The sequence below is a fragment of the Pipra filicauda genome, unplaced genomic scaffold (assembly GCF_003945595.2).
Source record: "Pipra filicauda isolate LSUMZ 115617 unplaced genomic scaffold, ASM394559v2 scaffold5_size6683894_pilon, whole genome shotgun sequence".
Lineage (NCBI taxonomy): Eukaryota > Metazoa > Chordata > Aves > Passeriformes > Pipridae > Pipra > Pipra filicauda.
This window is the reverse complement of record NW_024104754.1, coordinates 3,656,149-3,675,861: the sequence shown is the minus strand read 5'-3', so window position 1 is coordinate 3,675,861 and position 19,713 is coordinate 3,656,149. Positions and strand designations below refer to the sequence as shown.

Sequence of the window (19,713 nt, the reverse complement as noted above, 5' to 3'; positions counted from 1 at the left end):
ACACAATCAATGTAAGGCTTGTTTTTTTCTTATAGCCCACCCAATTTAAAGTTCAAAACGTAGGTAGTATGTTGGATTTCAGTTATCTAAAAAAAAATAATCAGAGCAATCACCTTTGTGCTGATTTGGCACAGTTCAAAAGCCCAGAAACCACAGCCAGACACGGGGCAACTCACCCCACCCTTCCCTTCCTCCTCTTCTCACACAATTGACATTCTCATCTCCGCTGCTGCTGCTGCCGCCCTTGAAACAATGCAAGAAGGTACAATGGCATTGTGCCTTCCTATGATGACAAGGATGGAAAGTGACTGTGCACGAAAAACAGGGACAAGGAGTAAGAGAAGGGAGGGAGGAGTTTTGTATTTATTCCTACAGTTAATTGTTTTAGCTGGGATTTTCACTCTTGCTCTCCCTTCCTCTTTGCCCTGCCCAGCAAAGGAAGGGCTGTTTGGACACCATCAGCTGGACACAAAACACACATCAGGCAGTGAATCGCCCTGGCAGAGCTCCATCACAACGCTCTCCTCTTCCCCTCCAGTTCCCTCTCAGAAAACACATACAAGCAAACACATATACTCATTAAAAATGAGTTACAACTTGACGTAAATCATATCCAGATTGCAGTTTCTGAGATCAGAGGCAAGAATGAAATTACTTATGCCAAGACTCAAATAGTTCACAACTTATGCCCCCACATGAGGAACACTCTTTTCAGATGGCACAGTCCAGGCTTCATTTGAAGAAGATATATTCATGATTACTTTTTAATAAAGAACAAGCCATTCGAATGGCTAAACATTTAATAAAGAACAAGATGAATAAGAGAGCATCTTATTCAGCAGCACTTCTAAAGGCACTCACACAATAACGTTATGATGAAAGAGTGAAAGGCATTTTATGTTTTCATTTTTACATTGTTTCATGAGCATACAAAGGACAGTATGTGATGACAACTAAAGAGTTATTCTCTACTTTATTGCAGGAACACATTTTAAAATTAAAAACCATGAACAAATCTACAGAATAATTCAGTTTTCATATCAAACAGCTGCAGACCCTGTAACTGAAATAGTGTGTCTAAGGTTATAAATGAAAACTGTTCAGTATCATTCCTTGAGTGACAGATTAAATTCCTAATACAGTTATGGTAATGGCCACATGTGTAGTTTAACATAAATTAAGAGCTTAATTATATTTGTGACTATTTTAAACAAAATAACAAATTCCTCTGTACCTGTGAACGTAATTTATAGCAAAGCCACGTTCATTCTCCAAAACAATCTATTTTACACTGCAGCATGGCACTGCTCTAATGGCATAATGTAATTCTTGTTGTGGAATGTGGAAAGAGTGGATTCACTGGTAGCACAGAGGTTTTGAAGATAAATGAAGATTCTATTCATTCAAAGGTAATTTCATCTTAGAACTATATGAAAGATGTTTCACTCACAAACACTACCTGCATATCTTGGGTTTTCAGCATGTTTTCAGCAACAACACAATGCTGCTAGATTGATTATGTTGATACTGCATTTCTCACCATGAAGAATTCCAGGTTTTATGCTCTTTATAAAAAAGGGATTGGCAGATTTTCATTTCAGTACCAAGCCTTTGTTTAAGCCTCAGCAACAAGTTCAAATTTCTGCTAATGTTTTGTCTAGAGAAAAACCAAACCACAATTCATACACACACACAGAAAAAAAAATCACAAATCTGTCAAGGGCAATTAATCATGTGTGATTTACACATTTATTTGATTACTTGTTGAAGTAAATAAGCAATTGGTCTGTGTAACACAATTTTAAATTGCCCAAACATCCTTCTGTCATTCAGGACTAAGAACAGACAATTCTAGAAGCACATCCCTGGAATATATTAAGACCACTTACAAGGACATCAATTGCACAAGCCATTAATACATATCTTAACATAATGAGCTGCAGGCTCTATAACCTCAGGACATCTATGAGAATTTCCAGAATCCTGAACATTTTAGACAGCCTTTTGAACAAGGCTATGAGACTACCTGCATAAAGATTTCAGAAGAACCTGTAATAAAAGAGGCAGTCTCAACATCCACATTCCTCCTCCAGACAAGTTGGAACAGTTCAAAGAGATGCTCTGAGCTGCCATTTGAGGCAAGGCCTGGCACAGTGTAGCTGTATTAACCCCCTCCCTCCTACTCAGCCACACTACTTCCACCCAGGCACTAAACAACATGGCTTTACCTGCACCAGGCATCAATAAGGAGATGGAGCCCGGACAGGCCCTCTGCTTCAGACTGAAATATGGCAAATCAGTTTTAATACATCTAAAACTCCATTTTTCCCTCCTTGAAGTTGTGGAGTTGTTTTGTTATCGAAATATAATTGTGTACTCATGCACTAGTTTTGGTGGCTTTTTTCATTATGAGAAGCCTGGTAAGTAGGGATGCTGTATAACAGAAGCTGTACAATAAATACACAGAGAATGGTTTTAACCATGAGTCATGTTACCCAGGAGGTGTGTGTGTTTTCATTAACTTTGATGGGAAGAGTGCTGAATGTCTCACAAGAACAGAGCCTTCATTCTGTGTACAAATATTCTCTTTCCAATAGCTGAATAATCATTACTGATTAGTATTTTCCCTTGATTTTAATTCATTTGCAGTGAAAATAAAATTTCGTTCAATATCAAGACTTTGTAGCCTAAGAACTAGTGGACTTCACTTTCAGCAGGACTGTATAATACACTACTTCAAGTTAACAAACAAGGAGTGCAAACACCGAGATGTACCAGAGATTATGCACTAGTTCACTTGAAATTATGTTGCACTTTCAGCAAATATAAAGAATCTGAACCCAGTAAAAGACAAAGAAATTGCTAAATTAGTCTGTTTCCAAAATCAACAATGTGAAGAACAGGAATTAAAAAGCAAACAAACAAAAAATAAAACAAACAACCCTACCAGAATCAACATAGAAGTTCCATAAGATGACAGGGATTTTTGTCTTTAGGGTTTTTTTAACTATTGAAGGCACCACCACCGTCACTTAGCAATTCCCAGAAGACTGTTCTCCCCCCTCCTATCTGACATTAGGAGCCCAGATTTTACTGCACAATGAGAAGTCATAAGTCCAATCATTATTAAAACAGCAAGACAAAATCAACTTCCTGTGTTCAACCCGCAACCCTCACTCCTCACTAATTACACGTACACTGAGAGCAGCTTGCTCTGCTGTCTACTTGATCTGCTCTGTTGACAAGAGATACATGAAGTGCCATCCGTATTGCAGGGTTGGCAACTTCCAAATAGTCAAGTTTTACTCTGACTAGTTACTTACTATGGCATTGGGTTGTATTCGTTATTTTATATAGAGATATCTGCATGTATGTCCCTCTGAGACCTATCCCAGAGCAGCGCTGTGAAGACGTGCTACAAGGAGATTTTAAGAAATATCTGAAAGACTGGCTGCAGCACATTTGGAGTCTGGTTGTGAACCATGTTTCTCAAAGATTTGATGGTGGCTGACTCCACACACTCTTTCGACCAGAAAGACTCAAACTTCTGATATGTTTTCACCACGTGGAAGTTCAAAGCCACAAACAAGCTTTTTATCTTTCATATCTGCTCTGGTGATATTCATGTGCCCCAAATCAGTAATGGGGGGAAAAGGAATGGCAATAGTGGGAAAAAAGTCTCAGGTACCAGCTCCTATTTCTCCTCCTATCCCTCATTCCAAATTTTTCTTCAGAAAAAGACACACATCCCAAGTCCCACCCCCCTACCCCCCAAAAAAAAACCAAAACTCCAGCAAAAAGATATCCAGTAAAAAGATAACAGGCTCTCATCAAAATAAAATCCTGAAAGACAGGAAGTCATCAATTTCCTTATGCAAAAGACACAGATATATTTAAACCTTTCTGATCATTAAGCTACAATACATAACTGCATATCCCAGTATCATTTAAAAAAAGATGAGAGACACCAGGGACAGTTATTCTTTCACAGTCACAACCATATTACACAAATTCTTAAAAATTTATATGATTCCCCAATACAAAATTATTCTATAAAGTTTAAGATCAGATATCTACCAGAGTCATATTTATAGTCATGGCTACTATCAGCTGTCCAGCTAGAGAATATTGAAGAAAAACAAGCTTTTTTAATATATTATAGTTAATTTATCATCTAAGTGACATGTGTAGGATAACAATGGACTGGAAACAGTATAGCAAAATGATGCATTAGAAAAGGAAATTTTTTTCTGGTGGGTTGGGGCTTTGTGTTTTAAATACAAGCCACACATACACGCATTGTTAGACAGTAAGAAAATTCATAAGAATGACAGAAAATACAGTTGCTGGAGTAAAAAGGAACACTGAGATCAAGTGAGCAACAAAAAAAACTTACTGGCATTACTGTGAGGCACAATATAAAACATACTGCCCAAACAAATAAACACTGTCCCATTTATTAGGTGTATCAAGGATAACTCCTCTTTCCAGCAAAGGATAAAGCTATCTTCTTGCTGTGATAGAATTTACTCTTAGAGGTATTTCCTTGATTGCCAGACTGGAAGGAAAAAAGTTAAGAGATCCTGGAAGTAGTTACCATGACCAAATGATCCTAACCTTTTATGTTAGTTACAGCCTCCAAGTGTCCCACTTTGGTTAAATAAAATGTGATTTTTTCAGGTAGCAGTCTAGTCTACAAGACTGCTTGCTGGAGCTTCTCTGTGCTAGATCACACACAAAAAGCAAGAAGCATTAGAACAGTGCAACTCCCTGCTAAGCAAAGCCGCAGCAAAGTTGCTTTGAAGAACAAGAACCTTACGGACATCCTGCTCTCCACCACTTCTGACAGCCAGGCCTTCTCTACTAATGGCCAAAACGTCCCCTTGACATTTGGGGTTACTGAACCTAACAGGTTAATGGAGATTACACAGATTTCACAGCCACAGAGGTGCTATTCAGTCAATTAGAGGTGCAAGTTTGTCAATTATATGGACTATTTCTAAAAACCACATTGGATCTCAAGTCTGTATACATGATGAATTCAAAAAACCTATCAGAGACATACAGAGATGTGATGGCCACAGCATGAAGCAAATACGCCTTGAGTTTGGGGCAGTATTAGCTTTGAGAATTAAATAAGCAGCAAACATCATGCAAAATGTTACAAGACAAACATGCATAACAAGTGACAAAAGGTATGAATCATACACAGTTCCCACAGTAAGCAGACAAACAGATACTGTACAAACATAGACCAATATAAATAGGAGTACAAGTAGCAGCACTCTACGCAGGACTTTCAAAGTCCTCAAGTCCTTTAGACTCTGGCACTCCAATGACAACGTAAAGCAAATCAGATGCAGGAAATAAGTCACTGATTTTAGCAGAAATAATTCTTAAATTAACCATTTAGCTAAATACAGCTACTTTAGCTACATAATATTTCAAAAAATAAAATGGAATTAACATCTTTAGTTTAGAAAATATGACATTTTACCTGAACAGCAAGGGAAGATGCATTATCAGAAAGCAAAATTTGTTCATCTGTTGAAAGAAAAAAACAACACACAATTACAAAAAAACAGTGCACATTTAGCTACTGACCTGTAACTGTAAACCACTCTGGGTTGCATTTCTGACACATAAAACAGGGAGCACATATATAATTATTATGCAGCTGGACTAAAAAATCTGTGATATGAATATTAAAAAGATTAAAAAAAAACAGGATTTTTTTCTCCTGCAAATGCAATTGCACTTATCATATATTACCACCAATATACAATAAAAAACGCTCACAACTAAAAATCCAAATGCTTGACTTTTATGCCAATTACTCTTCTTCTAATCAAAGTTAAATAAAACTGCATCTTCATACCTCCTCTGGCTAAAAAGTAAAAGTATTCAGAAACCTATAAAAGCAGCTTGCAGTTAATATTGCACACTGTGTCTAGGTCTGTCACACAAAAGAAAGATGACAAGTTCACTGCAATAAAAATTCCATGCTTAGAAGACTAGGGCTGCTACCTATTAGTCTTCATTACTTTGCAGTCTTCTGACAACTGTAGCAGGCTGCTGAGCCCCAAATGGGGGCCATAATGTGATCTGATGATATATGAAGAGCTGCTAAAGGGAGCCTGAACCATCCTAGCCTATACATTTTAACAGTTCCTTTTTACTGAGAGTCCACTTTACCACAAGACTTCAAAAATCTGCTGCCTCAGCTATTGGTGCAGTAAATCTGCCAACTGTGCCTGCAACCACATCATTTTACACTGCCTACAGCAGCCAATATAATGAGTCAATAATAAACCAAGGACCTTATAGGCCATGAATAGCTGGTTTATATTGGCAGATGCAAACATAGCTAAAACCTCTGACCAGACAAACAACACAAAGGACTCTTTTAACAGTTTCTGTGCTTCCTTGCAGTTAATTATCTTAGTGCATATTTAATGTGTTCTCTAAAAATAAAGTAATTATTAATTGCCAAAACCAGTGTACCCACCCTTCAGTTGCTGATACAACGCAGCATTTTCAGGCCAAGGCTCTGCGGCTGTGGAAAGAGGAGACATTAATTACTCAAGACAAACAACAATGTGCTTGCAAATGCTAACTGAACACGAATGTTACCTAGAGCAGGAACTTAAACTGCAAAGATGCTGATGCAAGATTTAAACATGCCCTAAAAATGTCCCACTGTCACTCTCTTCTCCCATACTTCTCTCTCCTGCTCACAGAGGGACATCACAGAGCAGAAAGTCCCAAAATGTAATGTTACAAGAAGAGCTGAAGTTCAAGCTACATTACAGAACGGCCTTGTAATTCTCAAGCAGCTAAAGCAGCTATTTTCCCTCCACTGTAAGGACATCCTTGTGCACATTCCCATCCTAATTCTGGCCACTCCCAAGAGCAACTATTTATTAAGATACTAAACAAAGAATTCTGGAGAGAACAGAACAAGACACAGAGGAGAGAGGCACAAACCTCCAAACCAAGTGTCAAGAACGCTTTGGGGAAATGGAAAAGCTTTCTGCCTTTTGAAGTTATGTCCTCACACGACATAATACCCACTAATCCAACTGCTTGGGCATCTCAGAAGTGTACCCACCAGGGCGACTGGGGCTACCTATCGCTTTGAGTTATCTACAGATCAACCCTAACATGGGAATGTCAATATGCGTTCAAAAAACTGCATCATCAGTTGTTCAAAACAGTTGAGCAGTTGTTAAAAAAAAATGAGGCAAGGAAATAAAAGACAATCACATCTTCCAGTTGAGAACTGTTGTGTGTAATCAATCATACACCACTTGAGTATATGAGAAGGCAAAAAGAATAATCAGTACCAATTTACTGTTAATAGTAGCATTAAGGTAAGAGTTCATCATTGTTTTGTCTCCATTACATTCCTTGTTAATGTCTGATTAAAAATCTATTTTTAAATATCAGTTCAAACCTTGCATTCTACCCAAAATAGTTATCTGGAAGCAAAATTAATGCTCTAATCATGTAAATTATTTTTTTAACGCCATAATGTCTATAAATAGCTATGTGTGGTTTAAGCAAGTCACTGGCTTCAGTAAGGTCATTCTTTGCACTTCTGCCTTTAGAACTCAAAGAAAAAAATTTTTAACTATCATTCCTTTTGGATATTCATGAAGTATTAACTTTTATGGAAGTCACATAGAATATAAAGCTTAAAACACTGTACACAGTTTTGTGAAGGTCACTGCCTCTAACATTAAGGCACAGAGCCTATCAGAGCTATACTTGTATGGGCATGAGAAAGCAACTAATCACATTTAAGTGTCATGAAAAAATGTTTTATGTTTTATTGTAGCAGCTATTGGTTTTACGCCCCTCCATTACAGTTTTGCCCTGGAGTAAAAATTCTTGAGGTGGAAGTACATTTACATCTTTAAATAAAAAGAGACTAAGATAGCGTCTGCCGTACTACGACCTTAACCGTTTAAAATAATTTATCTAACATACATTTCTTCAAGTCCACTGAAGTCTTGCAGGAGCAAATGGAATGAGGAAATTAAGAATGTTATTACTATATTTTAGCAAACTTATCGGTGCTGGACTCTGAGATACTTACAGAAGTAACTAAGTCATGAAGGTACGTTAATCTTGTAAATGCTCCAGCCAAACAGTGAAAACTTCCTTTTCACATGCCCAAAATGGCACAGAGAGCTTCAACTGCACGGGCCCATTCCTACTGAAATTTATTGCCTGATTCTCTTCTGACTGAAATATCAGATTTTTAACTAACTCTTGGATTCCAGCCCAAACTGGAACTGGCCTATTTTTTACACAAGCACATGGCTGAAATATTTCAGGACCATAAAAATTAAGCAGACTCTTCATTTTCCAACAAAAGAGCTAGGTATATTTCAGGAAATTCTGATACTAATTCCAGTCTGATTTTGGCACTAAGCTATATGCAGCCATGGAAATATAGAGAGAGATATATACACACAGACACAACAGCTTTTTGGCACACAGAATCCAAAACTAAACTGCTGATAAGGCATGCCATATCCATGCTATAAATTGAAACACAAGAAGAATGTTATTTGTAACTTGTTTGCCCTTATCAGCTTGAATCTTACTTCCCCAAGCTACTATCACTGACACATTTCCATGAACTGTATCTGCTGACCCTAATTTCATTAGTCATTATATGAAATCTTTATCTAACGACCTTAGTACACAGAAGCACACACCCAACTTGGGGGAAGGAAAGGACAAGACTAGTTTAAACTAATTCATAGTTTAGTTGTGTACTAACATGGCTTTTGACAAGTTAATGAAATAATGACAAACAGCCCCACAAAAATCTCAGCCTTCATTATCAGTACAAACTCCAAACTTCAGTAGTTCTAAGAAAACGAATGAGTAATACCCCCTGCACTTGGCACTTGACAGTCTTCACAGGGAGGTCATCACAATTCTGACCAGGTTTGGATGAGGTAGACACATGCTCACAAGCCTTGAACCAAAGCCTTCAGTTCTTTGTATGCAGAACAGATCAAAGATAGCTGATTATACTATCACTACACAGACTGGATTTTAAAACAATCAGTTTCACATTAAGATGCACTCATATCCTAGAAAAAAAAATTCTGCAGTATGCATTCAGAATTGCATCATCTTCAGTGATACTAGGGATACAAACACAAAGTCTGTGCAATCCTCTGGAAATCAAATAATTAAATACCCATTCACTTCAATACCTTCCAATTTCTACTCGTTCTCCTTCTTCCAAGATGTTTAAGAGTACGAAATAATTTTTTTTCTGATGGAGCAAGAATTTTAAATCCACACTGCATCATGAGAGGTCCAGGTTCATAAGGTACAAGCTAAATTTCAACTATCAGCTCCCATGACACCTTCAATTAGTTGTAAGGTGAAAACATGCAGCTAAGGGAGACCAGAGCCCTGCTGGGGAAGAGAGAAGGAATTGTTGAAGGGCTGTCACATGCCTCCAAAAGAGGAGAAAGTGTGTAACATCTTTAATGTACGGCAATGACTCTTGCCTTATGAATGTAGGTGAAGACATAATTTGTAGAATAATAGGCACTAATATTACACGCTGCTTCAGTTCTGTCATATTTCCAATCCATCAAGTTGATTAATGCTATAATAACTCCTCACAAACTTATCATTTGTGCACTAATGAAGTCAAATCCAGTTTATCCTTCGGCAACTATAATCTTCTGGTCTGTAGATGTTCATTTTCCTGCTAACCGCAGCTACAGTGGCACTTGGTATATAAAGAGAAAATTAACAAATGTGATGTCAATTCAGCTTCAGAAGCTTTCAACACAGAACCACATTTATGTGTTAGATCCTACGCAACAGACATTTTTATCATTAGTTGCTCACAGGATGAAATAACTGCCTGGAAGCATGCCTTACAGGAATAGCTTCTCTACATTTCTTAAGAATAAGGAACTATTTGGTTCTTCCTTCTGCCTCCATAATCAGAGGAATTACTATTGTGTGGTTTTCAATGGGTCTGTCTCCCAAGCTTGTAGTCTTCAGTAAAAATTGTTTTCCCATTTTCCCACCCTACTGAAACTTTTCCCATGGTTAACAAATTCAAATATTTAGTCTTTCATGTGGATTGTCTGCTGTTCAGGACAAGCAAACCTCATATTACTGTCTTTCCCTACTTTTCCTCTATCATACTGCTTGTTGATAAAAACAATAACACCAGTTATAGGAAACAACCACCTCTGGGATCAGTGCCCCTGTTAACTTTGGCTGAAAAGAGCTTGAGTTCAAAAGTTACAGGGAAGTGAAAATTAAAAGGAGATAGACACTGCATAAGCCTTGTTATCCTAGGTGCTGAGAATTAAGCAGATACAGCACCCCAACAACTGGAAAAGTCAAACAGCAAGCAGACCACCTACACCAAATCTTCTTTGGTTTTGTGGATGACTAAAAAGGCATGAAAATTTCACTAAGCTCAATGTGTTTGTTAGTCAAAGTGTTTTAATTATTAACACTTTAGCATAGGAAATCAGATTTCAAGGTGATAACAGGGTTCTTAGGTGTCAAATTAGACTTTTAGAAAAAAATTCTGTGAACTGGTGTGTTGCATGTTCCCAGTGGAGTTTTAATTACTCAGGTTTGTAACTATTAAAACAGATTCCTAACTCCTCACCTGTCACGTCCAAGAATGACAGAAAATACATAATTTCTGCTCTTACAAAAAACTTACAAAACACAGAATGAGTCATGACAGTCACATCAAATTCTTTGACACTAAAAGTGTATTGCACTAGGTGCATTTTTCAGATTCTGTGGTGAAATGTTTTACTTGAGCAACATTAAGGCCAGAGACAGATATTCAAATAGCAATTTGATTTCAATGTTTCCAGATGTTTCAGACTGACATTTCAACAGTAAGACTTTATCCACCCAAATACTTTTGGGACAGTAAGAGAAAAGAATGTACGTATGCTGTACGAAGAGATACTTTAGAGCACTGGACCCCACTATGAATAGGGGACCAGCAGCTCACCTGAGGTCTACACACGTCTCAGCTCCAACTAAAGCTCTCAGAATAGGACATACTATACTTTCACAGTGGTGAATTTTAATTCAAAGAATGAGAGGCTGCAACAACATTCCCCCAAGCAAGAGGAAGCACCACATTCCCAAGACACTCTACAGTGTCTCAGTCCCACCAATTCCTTGCCTGAGCTGTTCAGGGTCTATTTATGAGTGTATAAAACTTGGTTTCAACTCCTACACTCTGAATTACTGGGAAACCATTCATCCTGTGTCAGCGCTGCCTGGATGGATGGGGGAAACAGATATTTTCATCCACCTTCCCCAAGCAGCTTCACAGTGATGAAAGAGACATAATGAAATAAATGGTTTACAGTTATGCCTTTAATCCTGTTACTTAAAAAAAATAAGACTCTGACTGTGAAAATGGGAAGCCACAAAACACTTTGCATTTTAAATTGTGGAATATGCTAAACACCAATTTAGCCATTTCAGTGGTCTAGTATGAATAGCCATTTTCAGCAGTAGGGTATGAGCTGTCATCTGCCCTGCCAGTCTGCCATTCATTTAGCTTGTTGTCAGACTGGAGCATTCTTTAATATCAGCCACAGACAAAATTCAGAGACCTCTGGATCCAGGCATCACGCATGCTGCCTCTGCATGGGAAATGAAGTTATCAACAAGTTAAGAAGTTTTTGTAGCAAAACACTCAACTTGAAATTAGGCTGTTTTCAGCTCTTAGCAATACCGTAGAATTCTGGTGGGACAAGAACATTTCTGGAAGGCAATGCAGATAGAAATAATTTTCTGTTATGAAAGTAGCCTATGCCTAATAAGAATCAAGGCTAAAGAATTAATACCAAATGTTACTATTATGTTGATTATTTAACAAGTACTGAAATTATACAGTGAGAAGTAAATCTAGACAATTTTTTTCCCAAATATCGTATAAACTAAAATTTACCAAATTCTCAGTATGCCACCAATTTATCCTTTGATATCTTCTTTCTGCTCTGTAACTCAGTAGACTAACAACCTCTTCCATGCAGTTCACTGTGTGCTGTTGTGTAGGTGAGGCTAGGACCTGGCCTGGGAACATTTGACCTTCTCAGACAGAGCAATTGCATGAAATGTTATGAAGTTTTATGGATCCTATAAAATAACGACTACTTCTCTAAAATCACCACATTTGCATGGATCAATTTCCTTTTTGTTACACTCTTCTTAAACACTTTGATATTAAACTTATAAAAAAAGGAGGAAAGCTAAAGTATCTATATTTACCAGTTTGGTTCACATAGCATTAAAAGCCTGCTAAAATAGCCAAGAGGCAAAATAACCTCCATTTTAAAAAGCAAGCAAAAATAGTTGGCATTAATTTGAATCTCTGTATTGCAGTATTACAGCTGGAGAGATTAACTTATGCATTATTTTCACATAAATTCCTTCAGCCTCTCCCTAGGTACAAATTTGATTAAAATATAATGAGGATTCTCAACACTGTTTTCTCACAAGAGTAAACACTAAAAAGAAATTTCATCTTACATCTGGGCAACATCCACATCCAACAACATTACTTACAAGTCTTCAAACATTATGAAGCAAACATCTTAACTATCAGCAGGAAAATAGTTACCCTTTTTGCTTTACTAGGACCGCTGATATGGGGGGGACCTGCTGCTCAATATGTTCTAGGTATAGTAACCCAAAGAACAGCACATGGAAAGCTGTCCCCAGACTGCAGAAGGAAGGAGCCACTTGATGTTAAAATGCATCAAAAAAGAAGCAGTTGATCGCTTCATTCTCTTCTAATACAAATCACTCATAATTTAAAGTAGCTAAACATTGTTTAAAAAGAAAATGCCAGGAACTGGTTTGTTTCTAAATCTATATTTCAGGAAGTAAATGGAGGGGTACATTTTGACTAATACAGTGAAGCTGCAGCCACTTTGGAACCAAAGCAGTTAAAAGTATACATCTCATACATTAAAAGTGATCAATAAAGGAAGCAGGAGAAAGTTGTGAATTAGCTTCCTTAAGACCCACCAGTTCAACCCACCCACACTGACAATGTCATATATTGGCCTGATCCTGCAAACTAACAAGGGCCAAGAAAAAAATTAAGCATCAGCAATCCCCTGGCTCTGCTGACAGAGGACCAAAATGTGTTTCACAGTGCCTTGCCAAATGAAAAGCAACTTTCACACTAGTTAAACACTACACATTAAATTACGTATCAAATAATTACATCATTTGCTTAAATCTGTCCTTGGTCTCCTTCGCAGAGATGTTACAATTCAGATAAACCATGACTGTTCAGTAACTATTGACTGAACAGACAGTCAATGTAAAGACTCAATCTCAGTTGCAATTCTCAAATTTGAGTTTCCTGTAGCTGCACCACTGTGAGAGTCAGCATGTGACATTACCACAGCAGCCATTTAGCATGGCACAATCTGCTTCTTCACCCTCCAAGAAGGCTATTAATTGCGCGTATTTAAGCAGTAGTCCAATTCTGTTACTGTCTTTGAGTTGACTTTCAAAAGTGTTCAATCCATGGTTCAATCCTCTAGGGTGCTCAGCACTCTCGCCGCTAGGGCAGGCCACAGGAGGGAGATCCTGTCAGGAGAGGAGGCCAAAAAATCTTTACAAAATCAAATCCAAAGGTTGTTCCTAAATCAACATCTGGAACATCTTCAGGAAAATCAGAGAGCATGCCAGCTAAATGATCTCAAAAGATTTATTTATAAAGTCCTGACAAGCTGGAGCTATTTTACTTATTTCTGATATTTGGCATAAATGCTCCACCTCAAAGAAGCTCTGTAATTCTTAATATTAGCTTTTTATAGATCTCTAAATCAATCCCTTTGCTTTGTGCTACTCCAGTCCTTTGCCCCTGACCCAAGAAGTCAAACTTCACACACAGGAGCTGTGAAGAACAGGACAGTGGAGGTAATTCATTAATGTCTTAAGTTCCTTTCTGGATTGGTACATTTCTTAGCCATGATATCTATATTTGTATATTTTAAATCAGTCCTTTGAAAGCTCTCATAGATAGAGATTCCCTCTTCTCTGTGGTAGTCTGAACTCCTCCTTCCCCAAGGACGTTTGCTGGCAGTCTGACCACCACTTCTGCAAAGTGCCGTAAGGAGCTCCTCGCTTTCTCATCCACAATAAAGATCCAACACATCTGTCCCACCAGACAGGACCCCAATATCCCATACCTGCTCCAAAAGCTGCTTCACACACACACAGTTCCTGCTCACCCAGCCCCGGCCCCTCTGGCCTTTGATTAAGGCTTCCCTTCACTCTCTCTTTTCTATCTTGCCCACAGCCCTAAACAAACCAGCACCAGTCTTGCAAAGGTGTAAGAAGAGCTGAGATCTCTAGGCAGGAGAGCTCTGCAGGGTAGAAATGCAAACAATTAGCACTGGTGCAGTCAGCCAGCCAAGCATCGCCACGAGGAAGGGGGAAGAGGCTGCTTTAGGGCTCACAGTCTTTAAGTTGGCCCAAACCAGCGCCCCTCACCTCTGGGAAACACTGCAGACTCCCTACTTCAAAACCTGAAAACATTTATTCTGTTCTCTTAATCATATCCTCACAGTCTTCCTCATTCCTTTTCCAAGGCTTTCAGTGAGAACACTCCAGTGCATCCAAAGTTTATCCAACATGGCATTCAAATGCAAAAAGAAATACACATGCAGTTGGACTTCGAAAGTTCTTGCTAGGGATGCAAGCACTGCATAGGTTTCAATGTCATTACACCACAGCTAGAAGGCAGAACTGTTAAAAATTCCCGTCTCTCAGCATTTTTACATTCCAATTCAGTATGTACATTTCAATTTTTTTGGCTGGACTTCCCCCCTCCCCAATGAGACTTTTCCTGCATTCTTTGCAGCATCATTTCACAGGCTTTATTACTACATATAACTTCTTCCAGTTTGTATGAAAACATCCATGTTCACATGACATCTGTGTGATCTTCCTAATAACTAAAGACCAGAATTTAAAGCTAATAATAATAATAATATAAATTAATTAATAATAATAAAATTAAGAACCTGGTGTGTACTTTCTCTCCGTCCTCCCCATGGTTTGCATGCAGCTGCAGTTTCTCACTTTTAAAAAAGACAGCTGCAAATGCCCAGCAATGCAGCAACATGTGACTCCTGTTCGACTAGAGCAAAGGACAGCAACCAAGCTCTTTCATTCATTCTTGTTTTGAAAAAAAAAAAGTGACTCACATGGTCCAAACCTACAGGAACAGACCATGTTAGTGCTTGAGGACCATCAGAGAACAGAACATCCAAGGACCAAAGACAAAAAAGGAGTGAGAAAGAGCAGAAAAATCTAATTCCTCTACAAAGTCATTCCTCTATGACCTCTTTGAGCTGAGCTCCTGAACAGCACTCTCATCCAAACCTCCTGTCCTGGTTTCATCAGCCAATGAAAGCTCACGTGCAATTCAAACTGGACAATATCATACAGGTGTTACTTTTATTTTACTAATTTTGTTACTGTTATTTTGAGACCAATCTCATTTCTGGCATGAGAAAAGAAAACATGTAACAATAAAATGCTGATTAGAAAAAGACTGCTTAGTCTTAATGAAGCCAGAAACATATACAGAAGCATACTCTATTATAAACTGTAATTATACTGCTGCTTAAAAACAGGAAATAGCAATATCTCAAAATGAAATATGTACTGTACTATAATAATTGTGAAAGTAATGTTTTCCCTGACCTAAAAAAAAGACTGGATAGGCAATCCACTCAAAGGATTAGTTCAAATCAAGTCATGAAACACGTCTGAGCACAAGTTGGCAGGAGCAGCATAAGAGACTTCCTTATTGAAACTGAACAAGAGTTGAAGGATTCCCTGTAGCTTGACTACCAAAAGAGAAGCGCATACATAAAAAATGCTGTAAGATAAAATCACATAGCCTGACAAATTTGGTATTTTCAAACTTAAATTTTTCACTACAAGCACCTCTGCAGCAGGCTTAAACAATCTGTGCTGCCAACAACCTATTATTGAGCAAGATTAACTATTTTTTTCACCTTAGACATGCAGGAAATGCTATCATTTATCTACGCACATTTTGATGCACAAAATGTATATTCAGTTTAAATTTTATGTCTTTATGTGTGGCAACAATTTAGGTGGTCAGGATTCATTCCCTATATATTTGTTCTCAGCCAAACTGCAGCTTGTCTCAATACATAAAACATGCACATCAAAGATTTATTTGTGCTCTGGCATGTCACATTGGAGGTAGACTCACTATGAATGTAAAATATCTAAAGGCAGAAGGGCATCTGTTTTTCAAACTGGATTCATTTCCCTTAGTATTAAAACTAGCCTGGGACCCTTGGACATAACGGCAATAAACAGAAGTAATTTTCCAGAGATCAAAGGACAAACAAGGATATTATTTTCTCTCTTTTGATCACTGATCTGAAACCAGTGGTTTTGGGGGGGAAAAGAAAAAAGGTAAAGCATATGGAGTAATTTAGTGATCAATTAAACATATTTTCACCAATCTTTTAGAGATGATTTGAGCAGTCAGCTTCTCAAAACTACTAGAGTTAGAAAGATTAATGTTGTGGACCACTTGAAAGCTGGCACTCTAATTCTTCAACGCTCATTTCCTATCCTGTTAATATGTGGCTGACGCTGAGCTGCTCTAAATAAATTCTCCATCATATCATTCAGTTAATATTTTCTACAGTTGAGACACAGTATCAACCTCTATATTTCTGAACAAGCAAATGGCTGAATGCCACACTAATGCAAGCATTACACTCCAAGTGATTCAGTCATCATTTTGTATTTAATCGCTGATGCCTTAGAGCAGCAGGCTATGCTCAGCATGTTCAGGTGAAAGCGTGTTGCAGAGAGGGTGCTGCTTTATCACAGCAGTGCAAGTCGGCTGAGCAACTGGTCACAGAACTGCTGAGGCTGGAAGGCACTTCTGGGAGGTCCAGGGTAAGCTGCAGCAGGTTGCCCATCTCCACTTCGGTATTGAGCAATCTCCAAGGATGGAGACTCCACAACTGCTCTGAGCGACCTGTTACAATGTTAAATCACCCTCACACCGAAAACAGTTTTTCAGATGGTGTTTTCTATGTTTCAGTTTGTGCCGAGGCTGTGAATAGGCACATCAAAAGTGAATGCACAAGGCACAGGTGAAGATGGGTAGTACTTTCAAAAAAATATTCAAATACAGACACAAAAAGTCAGTGTGTAAAAGAAAGTTATGATCCCCTTCCCTACTAAAACCCGCCCCTCAGCTTTTAAAACACTTCTGGAAAACAAACTGTGCTGGGCTGATTGTCTCAAACACTTGCATGCAAGTACCCATGCACTACAGCTGCTACATGTTAAGAGCAGCAGCAGCTCATTGCAACTGCTACGACAGAGACATGCTCATGAACAGGACCCTCGATGACAAGCCAGTGAAATTTCATTTTTATGAACATGGAAAAAATTTTCAGTCATTCTTATTTTTCCATCCATAACAGAAAGGCAGTATTCACAACCACTGATAGGGGGTAGGACACTATTAAAATAAGTGTCATTGTTAAGTGGTATTTTTTCCTTGCAGATACAACATTTTTCTTCCCCACAAATACTCCTAGATTTGGGGGATATTTATAACTTCTTAGTAACAGAATGAAATATTCCCTGTATCTCTGTAATGTTTCAAGAAATCTAGAAGTGTGGTGGGTACTGGCCAAGATCCTGGATAACTTTTTTTTAACTGAAAAATCTTCCATATGAATAAGAGTGATTTTACCATTATTTAGTTTCAGACCTGGTACATAATATAGACAAGCTGGAAGGGTCACAACTCACTGGCAAAGGTATTTTTTATTTTTAAGGCAGGTAACTGCTTTTGAAACTGATTCACTTCTGGGAAAGCAAAGACAATGCCATAATTTTGTTTTAAAGAATGTTTCAGTGGACAGGTATGCAACAACAATTTGTAGTGTACTTTGAGTTACAGTAAGGAGCTGTATATCCTGCAGAAGTACAAGATTAATAAAATAAGCACCAACCATTTCTATTCTGCAAAAAATAGAGAAGTACTGCCGGTATTTTTATGTTAGAAGCTTAAATATTACTTTACCTATAAAAGGAAATTAGTATTATTCAACCTGTAACTGACAGGTAACAGATGCAGTGCTATGGCTTTAAGCTTACTAAATTGTAGGAGGGTCCAGAAGTACTTGAGCAGCTCTGATGCCCTCAAAGCACCACCTTAATAGTAAAATTGCTAACGCATGAGTCTGAGACTTGTATAAGCAGCATGTCACTACCCCAAAGGGGAGGTAAGAATCTCTCCAGGAATGGAAGAACCCTTCAGCACAGAAGTAAAGAGCCAATTATTGCAAAACTTTGCCTTCTTGTTTCCCATTCTTGTAATGCCAGAAAAAAAATAAGTATTAGCAAGCTGTCACTCTAGAATATTCATAAAGGTCACAGAGCAGAGGAAGGCAGGAGAATCAAGATCTATTCACATGTATCATTAGCCTTAATGACAAAATAAATAAAATATACTAAAGAGATCATTATTGGCAAGTAAATGGCATGAAGCAATGCTGATCATGACCATATCCTCCATATCCTGATGATCCAGGGCTCTGCCTCTCAGAACATAAGTATGGCTTGTGCTAACATTTATGAATTAACAGCTGACAACTCAAGAGGCCAGCACAACCTTCAAGCTTGTCTGTGGGTACCTCTGCAGACTTAGATTAAAGATCCACCACCTTCACATGACCTACATGTCAGGGTACATTCATAGTAGAGAATGCAATTCAGACTCTTACGTTTGAGCTTCTACCGAGCGGCAGAAGACCCAGCTCCTGGGATAAAATCCCACCTTACTCCTCAACTGGTCAGTATCAATCAAAATGCTGTTCTCTTGCAGTATTTATTGTTTGTGAGCTGTGTTGCAGCTAAAAATCAAAACCAGAGAATAACAAGTGAGGTGAAACATGACCAAAGACCTACTTCCAGCATGCAACATACTAACTGTATTTTGAATTTCCTAGCCAGGAATTATCCAAGGTTCATGTTTTGTTTTTTTTCTTTCAGAGCATATTAATACCGTTTTTTGCTAAATAACTCCCCAGTGAGGCACACTTGTGTTTTATCTCACAGGTTACGTCTAGATTGCACAGCCCAGCTTTAGCGGGTCACAGCAGCACCAACAGGTACCAAAGGTCCCGTCACACTTCTCAGCCTTACAGGGGGGGCACAGGACACACGCGGGGCTCGGGGAGGGGGTGACGCCGCACTGAGCTCTCCTGCACAGCGGGACTCCACTCCAGCTGAGAGAATTATAACCACGACGTGCTTTTCTTGCACCACTTAAGCAAATTAAGTAGTTTTACAGACAGGGAAGTTATTAAATCACAGTGACGATGCTCCCCGGCACAGCCTGGGTTGGGGAGCCCTGTCCAGTGAGGAGCTGTGCGGGGTGACCTGTGCCCGTCCCCAGGCGCCGGTCTCTGCACGGCACCGCCGGCCCGCCCTCCGCCACCCCCAGCCGCTCCCCGCGGTGCCCCGGCCCCGTCCCGCGGGGTCACCCTGGGCGCGGAGGCCGCGGGAATTGGGCGCCGCCGCCCCCCCCACGAGCGCGGCCCGGAGCGCGGCGCCCGGCCCGGAGCGGGTCCC

General features: G+C 38.9%; 1 protein-coding gene across 1 annotated transcript in view; it reads right to left on the bottom strand.

Annotated features, from left to right (window-relative positions):
* Positions 1-19,713, bottom strand: part of MTX2 (metaxin 2) — a 34,326-nt gene that overhangs the window by 14,470 nt on the left and 143 nt on the right. The window contains exons 2-3 of the mRNA XM_027733754.2: positions 6,509-6,556; positions 5,498-5,544 (exon numbers count right to left, since the gene is read on the bottom strand). Of these exons, the coding sequence (XP_027589555.1) occupies positions 5,498-5,544; positions 6,509-6,556 (95 nt within the window). The remainder of the gene's footprint in view (positions 1-5,497; positions 5,545-6,508; positions 6,557-19,713) is intronic.